General features: G+C 38.9%; 1 protein-coding gene across 2 annotated transcripts in view; it reads right to left on the bottom strand.

Moving 5' to 3' along the window:
• The window catches only part of slc4a3 (solute carrier family 4 member 3), an 86,758-nt gene that overhangs the window by 20,162 nt on the left and 48,620 nt on the right, over positions 1 to 17,976 (bottom strand). For both annotated transcript variants that reach the window (XM_023291237.3, XM_035957678.2), the window contains 6 exons: positions 14,126 to 14,271; positions 11,854 to 12,034; positions 11,409 to 11,544; positions 1,367 to 1,550; positions 461 to 566; positions 29 to 213 (listed from right to left, as the gene is read on the bottom strand). In XM_023291237.3, the coding sequence (XP_023147005.2) occupies positions 29 to 213; positions 461 to 566; positions 1,367 to 1,550; positions 11,409 to 11,544; positions 11,854 to 12,034; positions 14,126 to 14,271 (938 nt within the window). The remainder of the gene's footprint in view (positions 1 to 28; positions 214 to 460; positions 567 to 1,366; positions 1,551 to 11,408; positions 11,545 to 11,853; positions 12,035 to 14,125; positions 14,272 to 17,976) is intronic.

The raw sequence follows: 17,976 nt of genomic DNA, 5'->3' as shown, positions 1-17,976 counted from the left end.
GGTTCATATCATTTCATGCAGTGCCTACCTTGTCAGACATGAGAGTGGAGAAGGAACGTCCAATCTCATGATAGTCCACATTGGACTGACTGGGGCCGATCAGGACGAAAATAAATCGAACAGGGACAGGAACCTCAAGCACTGACTCCAGGAGGACGGCATCATTCAGCCTGACAAAGGCCATCGCTGGCTGCTCCAGAAATTCAACACACCCTTGGAGGGAAAGAAAACCACAACACATGTTTAGTAATTTGCAATTTCTCACACGCAAGGCTTAAAGCAGAATACACAGAAGTCAGTACTGTTAGTGGTTCTTCTCATGTAATTTAATCATTTTCCACTGAGGGCCTGTCTAATGGAGAATTTACAACGAGCAGATTAAGCCCCCAGCGGTTTATAAAAACAGAGAAGAAAAGAAAACACATAATTCCTCTAACTGATCTATGTCCCCTGAGCTTACCAACTAAAACAATGACAGCTTCAGCGTCTTTGGGAATCTTGGCGAGGAGTTTCATAGATCTGGCGCAAGCTGGATGGCTCTCAGGAGGCAGAGGGTGGAGAGATTTCTTGGAGGAAGAACAGTACAAAGATTACCCACATTATTGTCCCAACCAATGTGATGTGACACCATAGCAGTGCGTGGGACCAATAATGTGAAAGTACTGTGGGAATGTATGCATCAACAGTCATATTCTAATGTCCCTATGCAGTTCATTTTAAACCACACAGCTGCTTAACAGGTTCTTTATGTTTGAGGAGAATTTTTTTAATAGGCTGCTTTAAATTTGCCAACATTTTAAGCCATGGGGAACATTAAGTTTTCACAGTTAACCTATCAAGAAGCTTTAACTGGAAGCACCTGTTGGTTGAGAACATAATTCAACACATGTGGCACAAGGAGACTTGGTTTCTCCGACTTCAAGAACTACCTACATGACTTCTGACCTCATGGAGTGGTGTTTCTAAGAATAACGCAAGAGCCACAGGCCTCCCATCAGGAATTTAGCGTAATCATGCTTAAATCTATGCTTACTGGTGATTCTTAGAACTTAATGCAAACCATAAACTAGAACAAGACAGCTCTGCGTCGCTTTTATCTCTGTCCATTTAGATAGCTGAGTTCAATTACCCTGGTGGATTCTTGTCAAAACTACTTAATCACTTACTTTGGCTTTGGTAAAACATATGTAGCTTGCGACATGCCTGCACTGTTTCAACTACATCACAGTCTTTCATTGGCCAGATCCCTTATTCCTCTGATCTCTGTCAGGAGCCTCTCACATGATTCAATGAGGTGTGTAAAATGAAGTGACCTTCAGAACTAGTGACAAAGAAGTGCCAAATAAAGAAAACAAAGGAAACCTACAAAAAGGCTGACAAACACATCTTGTTTGGGGTCGTATACCCCCCCTTTGTTATCTGGATGTTCATCGTGCTCTTCAGCCACCAGGGGCAGATTGGAGTCCTGGACATGGTTGTGACTGAAGGGGCCGTGAAGGCTGCTGGTTGAGTGGTGGCGGTGAAAACGATGTTTCAGATCGCTTGGATGGCTATGGGGAGAAAAAAAAAACAGAACATAAAGAAGAGTCTTTCAGCTAATGTCAATGTCAGCACACTTACATTTTCAAACGTATATGTACATAAGTACAGTTGAGATTGATGGGAATGCCATTAGCATTACAGTTTAGGGAGCAAAGCAGTATAAGTACAAATTAAAATTTTGAACCTGATGGAAGAACAATATCAAAATTTACAGCACCTAGTGATTTTCCAGTTATTTTACCTCATTTCATTTCACTTGGTGATCGCCATATCGCCATTATCGTAAAGTTTGACCTTGTAATGGTTCTAGATTATAAGTCAATAAAAAAGATATATGAATATGCAAGATTTTGAACATTGGTATAGCATTAATACAGCAGCAGGTCTTAGTAAAGAATACGGTCCTGCTACCTCTGTTTGTGTTATAATCTGAGCTTCTCTGTTCTATATTTTGATGGCAGCTCAGGTCATACATGCATGTAAGTGTGTAACAGTGCATATAAGTCCCTCTCTTTGAAATAGTTGGCTCTCCTAAAGCTTATTAACAAACTGATGGTATGTGTCCACATGATCCATTTTTCTTGGATGCAAATGCGGCACATCTGAAAATCGGTTCACTGGCGGGCCACTACGTGGTCACATGACAGCACTTGAGCTTCAGTCCGGTAGAAACATCAGACCAACGTGGCGGCTCGGTCGCAAACTTTCTCTTTTATTACAGGAACAGTTCAGCAAAAAGTATTTCGGAAAGCATTTGAGGCAAGAAATAAGCTGTGCAGTTGCTGAATCTGCCCTCATTTTAGTTCAATGACAGCTATTTTAGACATTTGACAAAAGCTTCACGATACGTCGGACCTCCGCTCACATCATGGAATTTGCAGAAAGTAGAGTCAAGTCTATTTTCTGCAAATGAGCAGCAGGCAGCTCCAGGGTGACACATTGGATCGCAGCTCGAAACGTACCGCAACAGAACCAGCATGCAACGCAGTGTGTTTCACATAGACAATGAACGGGATGCGTAAAATTGACGGATCCTGTGGACACGTACCTTGAGATCCTGTTTACACAACAACATGCCACCTGAAAACACAAAAGTATTTCCTTTTCCTTGTTGGGTTTGCACGATAATGGAGTGGGAAAAAAATGTGTTAACGGTGGAAGGACTGAAAACGCTGTAGTGTGCAGCATGCCAGGCTGGTAGTCAGCGTTGTAACTTTGCAGAGGCACACCCCACATTACCACTATCTGTTCCTTCACAGTCTGGAAGAAGCACAGCCAATGTAGAGATGGGCTGATTATCTGCCGTATATATTGAATGTGTCTTCGCTGATTGCAGTAATGGCGCAACAAATGCACATTTTGCTGAAGGAGATACAATAAATTCAATAGATTCAGCATCACAAGCACAACCTGGTTTTTTCCACCATTGTTCCTGTCGTGCATGGCAACTAGAATTAAGTGCAATCCGCATTCACAAAGCGAAGCATGACGTCAGCACTCTCACTGAAAACTCCAGCTACTCGTTCACACGGCAATGGAGGCTATTGCATTTGAGAAAAATTCCACTCTGGAGGCCGTGTTCAAACATTTCCATTTTAGGTCATCTAAAATGCCATTTCGGAGTAAACCAGAGGCCAAAATGCAACAAAACCTTTGCATTTCTTCCTAAAATCGTTGACGTATAAACAGGGCCTGAGAGTGATCCCCACACTGCACTGGAAATGCAAAAACACAGTTCAGCTGGCGAAATACAAATCCAAATAATTTCGGAACAAAGGTATTTCATTTACCTAGTTTATATGCCCTATTTAAGCACCGGTTCTTGTTTGTCTGTTTCCACATTTGTCTGCTCCGGTCCAACAGACCGTGGAAACAGACACACACAGAGCGGAATGGAGATGATGAGTAGAAGGAAGGAGAGACAGGTGAAGAGAGTTAATGTTACTCCAGTTGACAACAGCTAATGTTTTGTGGCTGGATTATTTTTTGTTGTCTTTCGTGCACACAACCTTTCCATCTGTAAATGAAATTTTGGTCTGGGATGTTGGTGCTCTAGTGACATCCAGTGTCCAGTTGTTTAGACATGACATCTGGACCAAAGTGATGGACCAATGAACAGTGCCATCCACAGAGTAGCACTACTTGAGGCTAAAAACCACTTAGTAGAGTAAGGATTTTTCTCAGTATATCACTAATAAGTCCTTGTATTTAATTTCACTTTATTTGAAAAACACTGATAAATGTATTTAAAAACTCACAGACTACAGCTTGAAAGAATCAAAGCAAAACACAGTAACAATTCAGAAATCCCAATACTTTAGGCAAGATATCTGTGAATGATGTTTTCATGCAGTTAGTTAAGTTCCTATTAAGAGGATTTCATCCAACTACTGTTAAAGGTCAAAAGTATACATTCAGGCTCAACTGCTCTAAAGTTTTTCTCACAAACATCAGAAAGTATGAGAGGAAGTATGTCTAAATGTTAGCTCTACAGCTTGAATATGCTGGAATTTAAAATGATAGGATTGCCGTTATGATTTTCAAAAACATGAATAATTGGGTAATTAAGCTGAAGTACGCTGCAGAATAATTAGGACTGAAGAAATGCCCAGCGCAGCTGTGATTCTTATCCACCTAATCCACCTTTTGTTCATTCAGCGTGTTGAAGAGCTTTACCTCATGCAGCTGCAATGTAGCTCATAAATTTTAAAAAGTCATCCAAATCTAACCCACTTTTCAGGTCAAGCTAATTAGAAAGCTGTTTCAAGAAAATTAGCTTTTCAAAGTGTGATATTTGCACTAAACATCAGTAAACGAGCCAGAGACTAATCTGTGTGGCCTCATTTTCTGTGCTCTTGTGCATGTGATGGTGAGCACATTTCGCCCCCTCTTAAAAAGAAGTATTTAGTGTCTTATACTAGCCAAGTTTTTCAACACAGTTTCATTACATCACTGTTCAGTCCACTGGTGACATCAGCTCACTCATTAGGCCCACATGGTCCAATAAGACTGCACTCAAATTGGACACGACAGCGGCCCGAGACAAAAGAACGAGGTGCGACACTGAAGCGAATTGTGCTTAAGATGTTTCCAAAGGATCCCTAAAGTGGTCTGAGTAAGCTATGAGCTAAAATTTTAGCAGCACCTCAGTGTGTTTCTTTCCACATCGTAAATCTGGTATCTCAGGCTGGTGATGACTCTAATGACAGAGTGTTTTTGTCCCTGTGGATGCAGCCAGTGACATGCTGGGAATTTATGTGGAAAGGCAGCGAAAGATGGAACGAAGGCATGCTGGCCTGCTCCTTTTGCTTGCATCTGTTGTGTCACTTTGTGAGCATGTGTGCAAAATTCATCTCGTGGACATTACGTTTTACACAAAAACGCAGCGGATTTAGTCAAAAATATGTTTATGATGCTTGCTGATTTGCATTCAACAGTACAATCCAAACTTTTAAAGAGTCATCATGCTGCAATATTTTCTATTGCACTGTATCACACAATAAAAGATAAGTGTTTAAGATAATGTGGCTGAAAGTACCTGAAGTCTGTCTATACTGCCATGACAACTGGGTGAAGTCCATCTGCTGAGGAAAAATGTGTGATTCAATCTAAAGCTCACAAACAGCAAACACTGGATCTATACTGAGCATGTGTACATTTATATATTACAGTATATGGATCATTGCAGAACTGAAGGACATTTTACGTCCCACCCATCAAGTTTCAAATAATCCATGTGCAAACTGTTGTGTAACTGTTGTGCAGTTGTAACTGTGTCACTGTTGTGTAACACTTGTGCAGTTGTTGCATTAATTTACGTCCTGAGACCAAATTTTAAAAAAAGTAGGAGAAAAGAATGTTCGAAAATATTTTCAAAAATACCAAGTAAGTCTGGAGTTCCCCCTTATTCCTGGAGTTGACATTTTTCTCCTGTCCCACCCCTCTGATGACCAAATTGAATCTCAAATAAAACAACTAAAATGACATTTAAATCTCCCTTTTTTTGCATTATTTTTTTCATTGATGTCTCTTGTAATTATTGGACCATTTCTTTAAATCAACATAATATTTTAAATAATAATTATTATGCACGGAACATGTGTCCCACAACATGTTAGCATAACCTTTTTAGCATAATAGAAGACGAAGAAAACAGTGAATCACATGATACGCTGGAATTGAAATCATCAAATAGTTTTCCGCTCTTCTATTTTTCATATTTTCATAGCACTGTCAGCCTTGATTGAATGTCTCACTCTACCTCATATTATCAGGATAAGACAAACACTTTTTACTTACTCAGTGCAACACTGTAACACTATAATGACCTTACAGAATACAGTGCTGTAAATGTACCCTACTGTACCATACAGTATCTAAAGTAGTTAAAATTAGCATAAACTTTAACATCAACAGCAGTAAAATACAACACACACATTAATGGCGCATTAACATTAATTTAAACACTGACAGAAACTATTTTACTGCACAATGAGTACTTTTACCTTGATATTTTAGGTATATGTCCTTATAATACTTGCATAGTTAAATCTTAGTAAGATTTTGAATGCAGGTTTTACTTGTGGTGGAGTATTTTTAGTGGGGTATTAATATTTTCATTTATTTCTTTCATCATTTAGTTGTTAAATAGAATAATTACTAATTACTAGAATCACAAAGTAGAGTTAGTTTAGGCATTTCTAACATTTGATCTCATAAAGTTCAGAGATATCAAATTAATGGCAATCTGCTCATTGTCTGCTTGCTGCTACTATTAAAGAAACCCTTTCTTTAGGATTCATCATCTGGCACCAATGGATTTCTGAGCTACAGAGCAGGTGAAGTATTTCACAGTCAAAGTGAAAGATCTGATATCGTAATGGCACTAGGAGAATGTCACATGGGATCACTAAACTCTTCAGAGTTTCATCTTACTGTATTTGCTACTTTTCACTGCAATTCATTTACTAGTTGTTTATAAAGATAAAACAGGGACAGTATGGATTGCCATTGGAAAAAAAAAATTTCTCATCAAAAATAACATTTGTCATTGAAGAAATAATGATTTGTCATTGAAAATAAAATTTGTCATTGAAAATACATTTTTTTTAACAAAGTTTTTTTTAAGACATTCTTTTTCAAAGACAACTTTGACCCCTCAGACTCCTCCCCTTCAAGCCAAAAGAGAGACAGAAAGTTGTCTTTGAAAAAAAATTGTCTCTGAAAAAAAAACCTACTTTTTTCATCAATGACAAATCCTTTGTTTCCAATGACAACTCATACTGTCCTATTTTAGCTCCATAGCTGTTGAGACATTTCACAAAAAAAGTCATACAATGGTGGCGTAAGAGGAAAAGTCAGGAGAGGACTTCAATTGGCAGGCTTTATTAGGAGACCTTATAAAGATGTTAAATGCAGAATACTGAATTTGAAATCATCAATGGCAGAAAATAATAAATGGACAATTAGCGAGCACAATGGCAACATGTAGTTCTTACATTCATGTCATATCTTTCCACTGGCAATTCAGTGTGACAGCTCACATTTCGCTAACTGTTTTTTTTTCTTCTGTTATGTAACTGAATAATCTATGTTGTAGTGCAGTATTCCATTGGCCATGTGTGTCGGGTCAGCATAGCTGCATGTCAATGCAAGTGCCAATCAATAAATGGGAACCACTGGAGAGAGCTACAGTTTGAGCGGCATCCGCATGTTTGTGTTTATCTGACTTTATATCTAAAAGCGCACAGGATCTGAAGTAGCAATCCCCTGTGGCGTTTTGTGAACTCAAATCATGGTGACTAATGGCTCTTTGAATTGGGATTGTGGCACCTAAAGGCATGTTGTGGAGTTCAGCAATGACCATCCCCTTCCCAAATCTGCTCATGTACACTTTTTCTGGTTTAACATTGCACTCAAGAACTTTCAACACCATCAACTTTGATACCAGCACTGGCTGACTTGTCTGGCTGTAAATCTGCTCATACAGAAATGACAAAGCACCAAAAATTCATGAGTGAAAATAACAACTGACCTTGTTGTCAGGAAACGGTAAACTTTAAAAATGAAGACACCCAGATACCTTGATAGCTAGCCATTTTCCATTTATCTCGAGGCCTGTCTCATTTCAAACCAAACATCTTAGACATAAAATAAGCCTGGATTTATGAAGTCTTAAGCTAGCCAGGTCCAGTATTTTCTTTAAACCGTCTTTTTCATTCTCACTGTGTGGTAATTAGACTGGAACGCACTCTTGTGGTCAAACTAGAAGTAAATTCGACACAAAATCAGATTAAAAACAGCCTTAAAGGGGAAATATCAGTGATATATCCAGCTCTATGTGTATATTTTGAGACTCCACTAGTGCAACTTTACATGATTCACAAATCACGATTTATTTCATACTGCATTCATGCAGTTCATGTGTTTATCAACTGCCTGAAACAGGATTTAAAAAACAAGCAAACAAACAAAAAAAACCCCACACTTTCTTAGCTTGGGAGCACCACCTCATGCTGACGCTGACATGGAAGTTCTGAAAGCAGACTTCAAACCTACTAAGTACCACAATTTTGCGCTTTTGATTTGAAATGGTAACTTCTCTAATCCATTTATTTATGTTCAAGCCCAAATCTGATCCAGAGAAAGGGATGGATGGCAGAAACAACTGCAGAGAGACTACATCAGGATGACTGTTTGGTAAACATTGCAATTACTACCTGCTTATTGTGTAACATAAGTGTGGATTTAGTCTTTTAATCACAAGCCATATATAAAAAAAAAAATTACTACATATAGATGGGTGACAAATTAGAGGAAAAACCTGAGCCCTTGACTTCCAAAGAGAGGAGGTCTGGTGGCTCTTTCATGCTATGGGAGGCATTTTGCTAGCATGTTTTAAGTCCACTTTTCTCCATTTTTTTCATCAGTACAAAGTTGCTCTTTCATTCTATTATGTTTGTGTGGGAATGGAAATACTACTGGTATACCAGTATTATTCTGCTCTTGCCAAATGGCTGCAAAGTATCCCAAATCAGTTATTTGTATGCTGGAGTACATTAAAGGACTATAATACAAAAAAGTAGAATGTTTTGTGAGGTTGCGTATATACATAGGCTGGGGCTTTAACATGTAAATTTCGATTAATTAATTACAGAAAAAAATAACGCGTTAAAAAATAGGCATTTAATCGCACCTTTCTCAGTTCCCTAATTTCTGGCACACCACTAACACTGATGAACACTCCAGCCCAGTAGGTGGCGGTAATGAACCTAAAGTCTGTTTGCCCGCCGTGAAGAAGATACTCAGGACGCACTGAGTGACATCAGTGCACAAGAAAGTTTGGTGAAGGAAGATGAGACCGCACTCTCATTGAGCAGAAAGTTATCGTTTACAACATTTCCTGATGGCAGCTTGGACAAAAGCGTGGTTGTGTGCAAATTGTGCAACAAAGAGTTTTCTTATCACCGCAGCACTTCAAGCCGACGGTATCAGCTCAATGCAAAACATGGTGCTGTTAGCACCAGAGCTAACGTTAGCTAGACAGCCCTGGTACCGGCAAATGATGCAGCCACAGCAGACCACTTTTCAAGACATTGAAAGTGCCTGAGTTTAAATAAAGTCTTAAAATGTTGAATATAATAGCTATAATTTCAAGTTGAGTTTGCAGTAATCTATGAATGTAGTAGTCCGATCAAAAATGCACACATAAATATAAATGAAACATAAACATTTTTGTTGTCTCTTCATCGATTCAGTCATCAATCAACATTTGCTTGAATTGAAAAACTTTGCTTATTGTGTCAAATAGTGCTATTTGACAAAAATGTGATTAATCCTGATTCATTAATTACAAAGCCTCTAATTAGACATTTTAAAAATTGTTATTGTGTCCCATCAGTAGTATATACATTTACTAAAAAGGTCATAGTTTGTCTTTGTCGTCATGCTAATGGCCGTCAAAAGAAATGACCTGACCCAATGACCCGGCATCAGTCTGTCGCCAAAGTAGAAAAAAACCGTTGGAAACTTAGTATTCAGAGCTTTTCTCCCTACAAGGATTTCTTCTACATACATGTACCTCATTCTTTGAAAGTTTGACCATGTTTGCTGTAATTATCTGACATTGTAACATAATCTTTCTGACAGAAAAAAGGGAAAGTCTAATATTTCCCTTTAACAAAGATAGACATCAGGTCCACCATGATCTCCACAAAGAAACATAGTCTGACAGTGTAAGCTTTAAGACTCAGTGCAGCTACAGCACAGTCTTGACATTTGCAGTTTAGTCAACCTCGGGGAAGTACTCCAGTTGATGAGCCAAGTCTTGTTAAATGTCACTTTTTGGAAAGTCCCAGCTCAGCTCCCTGGGTTATTCATTTTTTTAAACAACCTTCACCGTAGGATAATGATTAATGAGTAGGAAGGCTTGGATTTAATTCTTGATACTCCCAAACTTACAATCCAGAAACAAAATGTAAACAAAGCTGCATCCACACCACCCATGACTGACAGGGCGGTTAATACATGGATAAAGAAACAACCAAATCTGGTCTCACAAAATATGGCTACATGTCGTCATGGTAACTAACATCCCAGACCAAAACTATGAACAGGAGTTTTTTCTGACTTCAAAAATAAACACAAAATAAGCAAGTAATCGCCAATCTACTGTAAATCAACACTGGCAAACAACAAAAACTTGGATCAACTTAAAATTACATGAAAATTTAGTTAATTAAGTGACTGACAGTTGGTGGACAGAAAGTTAATCTGTAAAATAAAGACAAAAAAATCAGCTGTTTGTAAAGCTGAAATGTCAAAACTTCATGGGGATTCACAAACTGATTCTACATACTTTGCTGTTTGATTTATATATTCTTATAATCCAAATAATTACTTAATCAAATGGCATCTGAGTCAAACACTTTCTGTTGTCACTATTTAAATCAAGAAAAGCACTCAGAGAGCGTAGTATCATTGTATCATTTCCGACGGATGAGATCTTTAATAAAAAATTACCTTGCACTGAGCACAGGCATGTGTTATGCATGTGTTTGTCATGTACGGATACCGAATCACGTGACCTAAATATGTAGCGGGTGGCAGGAATTGATGGGACTCTGAAACACCCCCACAATTTAATCGACTGTTCCTTGTATCATTTTCGACTGATTAGTCCGGGTAAGTCCGCGGCGGTCGATTTGTAGTAGGATCGCAATCATGTCATCGTCAGCAGGCAGCTGATGTAGTGTTCATTTGTTGTCATAGTTACAGTGACGCCATGCCGCTATCTCACAATACAGAAATCTGAAACAAATCCATGGATCCAGACTAAGCTGTAATGTTTAGGTGGGTGGTACATGTCAAACATCCACATGAATGTCAGGACTCAAGGTTTCCCAGCAGAATGTTGCAGTATAACAAGATGGTCAATGTTATTCACTTCACCTCTCAGTGGTCATAATGTTGTGGCTGATCGGTGTATATCTGCATCTTTACTTGTTCAGATTAGACTCTTGCATTTCTTAAATCGGCTGCTCTTTATGTCTGGCTTTATAAGCACATCAAAACTGTTAAGATGCAGCTTACTGAAGCCAAGTTCCAGTCAAGAAGAGTCTGAGGAAGTTGATAAGAAAGCATCACATACCTGCAAAATATTTGCCTACAGTCATACAGGAGCTTCAGAGAGTTATTCATATTCCACAAGTTCCTACTAATGTTGGCAATTTGTCCTTTAAATGCCCTGATAACCCTAGAGGAACCCTCCTGGACTGACACAGATGATCAAACTGTTCTCTCTCAGCAAAGTACATCAGATAAGACTTGTTTGGAATGTTAACGCAAGTGTGAACGTGGTTCCTAACCTGTGTTTGAGAAGCAGAGCCCGCAGAACGCTGGCTCGGTCCTCTGCTCTGATCTGATCAGAGATGATCATCGTCTCCACCACCAGATGGGCGATGCCGGGCAGAGAGTTCTGCTCAAGGTCCAAAAGGATGGCACCTAGAGAGGGAAGGTAGAAGAAAATGGGGATCCAATACGTCTGCTGTGACAGGATTATCTGAAAAGAATTTCTTTACAGACAGAAGTGTGGTTCATTGGTGATAGGGAGTTTTTGTTTCAAGCCTGCATATTTCTGTGAAAACTTCAAGCCAAAAGCACACAGCACTGCTGTCAACCTAGTAAACCAGTTCAGATTCTTCTGTATGTCATGTTTATCCTTGTGGATTTGATTTCAGCTGCACATGGAAACAGTTAAACCATAGGACTGAGGATGTGCTCTGCTGCTGTATGCATGCAGGAGCGTTTTACCTTGTGTGATGGTGCGGCGAAGCTCCAGCAAGCTGCGGAAGGAGAGCGAGGCCACATGAGGTTTGCCCCAGCGGTCAGTCTCCTCCTCCACATCCTCCTCAAACTTGATCCAGCGAGCACGCTCCTTCCAGCGCATTTCATGGTCTTTCTCCACAATCAGCTCGTTCAGCTCCACGAACAACTGGACATGAAGCAGGACGGAAACATAAGCACTAAAGCACAAGATTTACATTTCATATGTAACTGTCCAAGATTACTTTTGGAACACATTAAACAGCTGGGTATTATTAGGAGGCTCTGACTCATCTATCAAGCTGCTAATAGTGCATGATCAAGTTTCTGGAAACAGATTAAAAGCTGTGAACAACCCCCGTAATTCTCCAAGTTCCTATCTCCAATGCAATTTGTTTTCCACTTCTCTCTCTTCTTTATTACTAAAGCATGCTATACAGACGGGGGAAATGATGATTATAATCAAAGACAGTTAATGCAGTGACACAGACAGCACACGCTGCCAACCAATAGAAAAATATGAGTGGTTTTGGGCATAACTCAGGGTAATAAAGTGGTTTGGAGGGACAATATGTCACATTTTGTTCTCAGACAGAAAAAAAGACTGATTTTATTTCTGTTTTTTGTGACATTTTTGCCTTCAAACTGAGAGGAAACAATTTGGTAGACTGTGTACGAGCTCCAGACAGAAACCTGAATTAAAGCTGCACTGCTCAATATTTGTACAATATCAGTGGATCAAAGGACTGTGTGAAATGCGATGGGGGGCGCCATTAGTGATAAAAAGCACACACAATTATCATGCAGCTCTACAGAACGCCTCAGCTCTGCTGGTCTGTTTGGATTTATTAAAGCTTGTTCTTTTGGTTTGACTGCCAGCACATTAACTTGGCGTTCTGGTTAATTTTCAGTTCTGTCATTTAACTTGTTTACAACGGCACACAGCAGCTGCTTTCAGCAAAATAAAATACACAGATTAACCCACTACAGTACCTTCCAATCAACAAATAGCTGATAAGATGATGATGTGTCACTGTTTTTACACAGCGTTTCTGTGTTTACATGTTGCTCCACTGCCTCCATGTGGCCACAAAAATCATTGATGGTGCTTTAAAGATGATTGTTTTAACACAGGGGCATCAAACTTACGGTCCGCGGGCCAAAAGCTGCCCACCAGAGGGTCCAATCTGGCACGTGGGTGACTTTGCAAAGTGTAAAAATTGCAGAGATGACACTGACTGCAAATTGTAAATCCATAAAACTGTAAAAGTTTTAATAATTTCTACACCTTGACAAGTTGTTTTGATAATAAAGTAGAATACTATTGTTCAGTTCCAGATACTTGTGACTAAATGTTTTGTGCCTTTGTAGATCCACTGTGATCTGTAAGTTGTAATGTCCATCCATTCGTATCTAAATACACACTTAAACATCCTCGTTAGGGTCGCGGGGGGCTGGAGTCTATCCCAGCTGATTTATGGTGAAGGCAGGGGACACCCTGGACAGGTCACCAGTCTATCACAGGATTACATATAGAGACAAACAATCACTCTCACATTCACACCTACATACAATTTAGAGTTACCAATTAACCTCAGAATGTTTTAGAACTATGGGAGGAAGCCAGAGTACCTGGAGAAAGCCCACACATGCACAGGGAGAACAGGAAAACTCCATGCTGAAAGATCCCAGGAAGGCTGGGACATGAACTGGGGATCTTCTTGCTGCAAGGAAAAAGTGCTAACCACCAAGCCACTGCGGAGCCCTGTAAATTGTAGCGTGTAAATGATAAACTGAGGCATAATATTGTTGAAATTGAACTTATTTTTCTTTAGAAACTTGAGTTTGTTCATAATATTTTGCAAAAAGGTAGTTCCTTAGATTTGATTTTATTTTCAAAATTCTATTTTTTTGCACTAAAACTAAGGGAAATATTTGGAGTTGTGGTTATTTATAGGTTATTATGCTCTGATTTTACTGGTCCGGCCCAGTTGAGATCACATTGGGTTTTATGTGGGCCTGAACTAAAATGAGTTTGACACCCCTGCTTTAACATGTTAACTAAGGCAGCTGTTAACTGCAAACTGAAAGATTCACTCAGTGGTCAATATCCAGTTTAACACTGATATATACACGCACACATTTTTTTTTATATATATATATATATATATATATATATATATATATATATATATATATATATATATATATATATATATATATATATATATATATATATATATGCCACTGTGCTGCCGACCTCATGAGTTTTCTTATCTGCTGCCCTCTTCTTTTTCTTCAGGCTGGACAGTGGTGTAGAACTGTTGCTGCTCCGGGTCATCTGACATCGGGACGATTTCTTTACCAAATGGCGTCGCACCCCGGGGTTGTCCTCAAATCTGTGACCTGAAGAACAACAAGTATTTCAAGTCAAATAAAGCGAAAGATCAACATTGCTAAGTTCATGACGTCTAAATTAATTCAGCGACCAGCTTAACTCATTCTGTCAGCAGTACCCTGAATTGCACTTATTAAGACTAGGAACACATTGAACATCCTGTTTCAGTTAGAAACTGTGCTCCAAGCTGGAGAGCCAGAAATCTAATTTATAGCTCTGTAGGGTTTTCCAGCTGACAGAAGAATATCCAGTAGCGGGAGGCAAAAGCTACATGGGTGAGAGAGATTCTACAGTTAGTGTGCCATGGGAAACTGTTCCAGAGGAGGTGGTTTTGCCCCCACATATTTGTCAGTTCAAAAAAAGTGATTTCAGTGTCAATTTCCTTGACCCGCAAATCATATTTTATTGAATTTAGGATAATGAGTCTTTTCATGAGACTGACTTGCCATGTAACAGAGCAGGAGGCTTGGGTGGTCACTTAATTTGAATAAAGAAACAGGGACATGCAAAGTCAAAGGCAAACGGACTGTGTGGAGAGTGGTGCATAATTTAAGGCTAGGATTACTATATAATTGGGTAAAAATAATGTATCATTGCAAGACTTAGTATGAGATTTTTAAACGATAAATGGCAACATGTAGTTATTTGATTACATTTAGGCATCACTTAAAGGTTTTGCATGTCTTAGCTGCAAATTACATTTATTTATATTTCGGTTAACTATTTTTCTAGCAGAACATGATTTGATGTTACCATGCTGTAACAGGAAAAGCCTAAAGAACACAAGGTTAAGTTAGAGCCTGGGGTTTTGTAGGTCATGGTAAAGATCGAGGGGACAGCTGAGTAACAGGCCTATGGCTCAGTATGATGTCTTGCTAAACAAACATTGTTTGTTTAATTTTTACATGAGCAGCTGGAGGCTGTATAAGTGTGTATAAACTGCCATAAGTGTTCCATACTGCTGCGTCATGCTGTCCTCAGGGAAACATAGAGGAATGGAAATCAAAATGAAGTTAGGCTGTATTTCATTTTGGACAGCCTCCCAAGGGGAAAAGCTCTAAAGTTCGGCCTCGTATGAACTGTTCTAGCTGATTTGGATGAGCTGATTTTCTCACTACAGGGCAGAGCAAAGACAAGGTAAGGAAGTTCAGGTGAAAAGGACTTAATTTTGCTCTTCTTTAAAAGCGGTCTGACTTTGTCCCAGACCTTTTTTCCTTGCTGAGTAGACAGTATGCATGAAATAACAAAGTATTTGAACCATCTACAGTAACTGAGTAACAATTTAGTACCTCAAGCTTAAATCTGGGGATACCCACACCTCCTTGGCTAAGTTCACATAGGTAAATACTTCAAACCATATACTATGAAAATTGGAACCACTTCAGGAATAGAAGAGTCGACACATAGCAGTCAAGTCTGAATTACACATACTTTTCTTCAGTATTAAACACTGGCTTTAGAATCTTGTGGCAAATCATGGACCACGTATCACGTGGTCGATAGATAGATAGATAGATAGATAGATAGATAGATAGATAGATAGATAGATAGATAGATAGATAGATAGATAGATAGATAGATAGATAGATAGATAGATAGATAGATAGATAGATAGATAGATAGATAGATAGATAGATAGATAGATAGATAGATAGATAGATAGATAGATAGATAGATAGATAGATAGATAGATAGTCAGTCAGTCAGTCAGTCAGTCATCTGGGCTTTCTCTATACTTAACCACTATTTTATTTCATACAGATCTATGTACAAATTTAACATTAAATAAATGTGAAGAATATCAAATAATACCTTTTTAGCTACCAAAATCACAACCCAACATATTTGCGGGCTATGAATAATTCATTGTATTGTTGACCTGAGAAAAGCAAATTATCGCAAAAATCTAATATGCAACATATTTCTAATTACATGAATAAATATGAACTACAAGCTTTAATAAGCTTTAGTTCAAAACCATGGTACGTGTATTCAACCCAAACCACTCCATACATGATGTTCATTAAGAAAGTTCCTTGGTTCAGTATGCCCGTGTGGCACCCTTCAAGCTGACAAATTAAACCAGTGTAGACGTGCCAGAAATTGCAGTTCCTTGACAGGTTATTTGAGTCTGCCTCCAAAGTAGAGTCAGGCCCCATAGACCGACATGCGAAAATGTCAAACGCAAACGAACAGCCCGGTACAAAAAAATCAGGTTTGGTCTCTATAGATATTTTCCTTCATTCATAATAACTATACACATGATTAAATTGTACTATATAGTTCACAAGTTTAAGTTTTGCAGAGTTAAGGGAGTGGCCACTTTGAGCAAAAGGTGGGTGCCATCGCAGTACTGTTCATGGCCTACTTCAGCTCCACTAATGCTCCATCTCTTCACTCATTTATGGATAACTCAGGAGTTAGGAGGAATCAGGAACTGTCAAGACGAGTGGCCGAAGCCACCACACTGAGCTTCAACTCGGCTGTTCGGGATACCCTATGCAAAGTCTATGGACGGCGTCACGAAGGATCATGGATCTTTTTGTAAAGTCTAGGGGTATGTCCTGGGAGCTAAAAAATACTGTGCGAAATGATCCTTTTACCTACAATGTCACACTCCCAGAACGTAAATTCATTTCATCCAGAATCTTTTGACATTTCCAATTGGTTAGCTACAACATGCCGCTAGTACATGTTTTACAGTCCAGTATACAAACATGGAAGCAAGGTACTTTTCAGTAAGATGTCCTCTGTTTATCTTGATTTCTTTTGGGTGGATTACCATGAATAACTTGAGTTATGTTTTAGAAGGGGAACCTTTTTCATGGCAGAGTTTCTTTGCCAGGCCTAGGACAGAAGACGACATATTTTGTTTGAGAACTGAGCAGCAGAATAATGTGTGTTTTGGATGTATTGTTGCAATGCTAGTACAGCGGTGTCTTGTAAACCCATGAGGGTTGGGAACGCTTGTGTGCGTGACACAAAAATAATAAAATTAATCAATCAGTACAGTCAGCTACGTTAGCTAACTACATGTAGCATGGATGCCGCTGCCGTCAGAATGAAAATCTTAAATGGGAGTCCAGAGCTACCATTGAGTGAAAGCACTATGGTTTTCCTGTTAGCTACAGCAAAAATGGACAAAGAGAGGTGGTTCAATGAAAAGGAACTGTTCAATTGAAGTTGGGTAGGTGTGTGGAAAGACTTCAAACAAGTCATGTCATTTATGACAGCATGGTCCAAATATGTCAGTTAGTAGAACTACACTAAAACAGTCTGGAAAACAAGTTATCCTCCCTTTGTTTATTCAACTCTAACGAAAATGCACAACATCATGACCCCAAAACCAAATAACGCTTGGAGCCATGAATTTTGTGTACTGATTGCAGCACTATTTGGGACCCAACTAGTTTATACCTACACTAGCATTTCCTGGGCTTGTTCTGTCAACTGTCATTTTGGTAATTTTGTGAAATTAAGTTTTAATGTAAAGAAAGGCTGGACTTATGTACAAAATCATACGGTACGAGACTTCGAAATGAGGTTGGGCATTACAAATTTCAGGGATACGACACTGCAATATTGATTTTAATTCATTAACAATTTCAGCATGTGTGCAAAATACAAGACAGAAACCACAATCTTACAACTAAATATGTCTACATTTTTGGATAATTTCTTCTGTCACTGTACATCTATATCGAAAATGTTTG

This window comes from Amphiprion ocellaris, chromosome 11 (genome assembly GCF_022539595.1).
Source record: "Amphiprion ocellaris isolate individual 3 ecotype Okinawa chromosome 11, ASM2253959v1, whole genome shotgun sequence".
NCBI lineage: Eukaryota > Metazoa > Chordata > Actinopteri > Pomacentridae > Amphiprion > Amphiprion ocellaris.
Note: the sequence above shows the minus strand (reverse complement) of the source record. Positions and strands in the feature narration are given on the sequence as shown.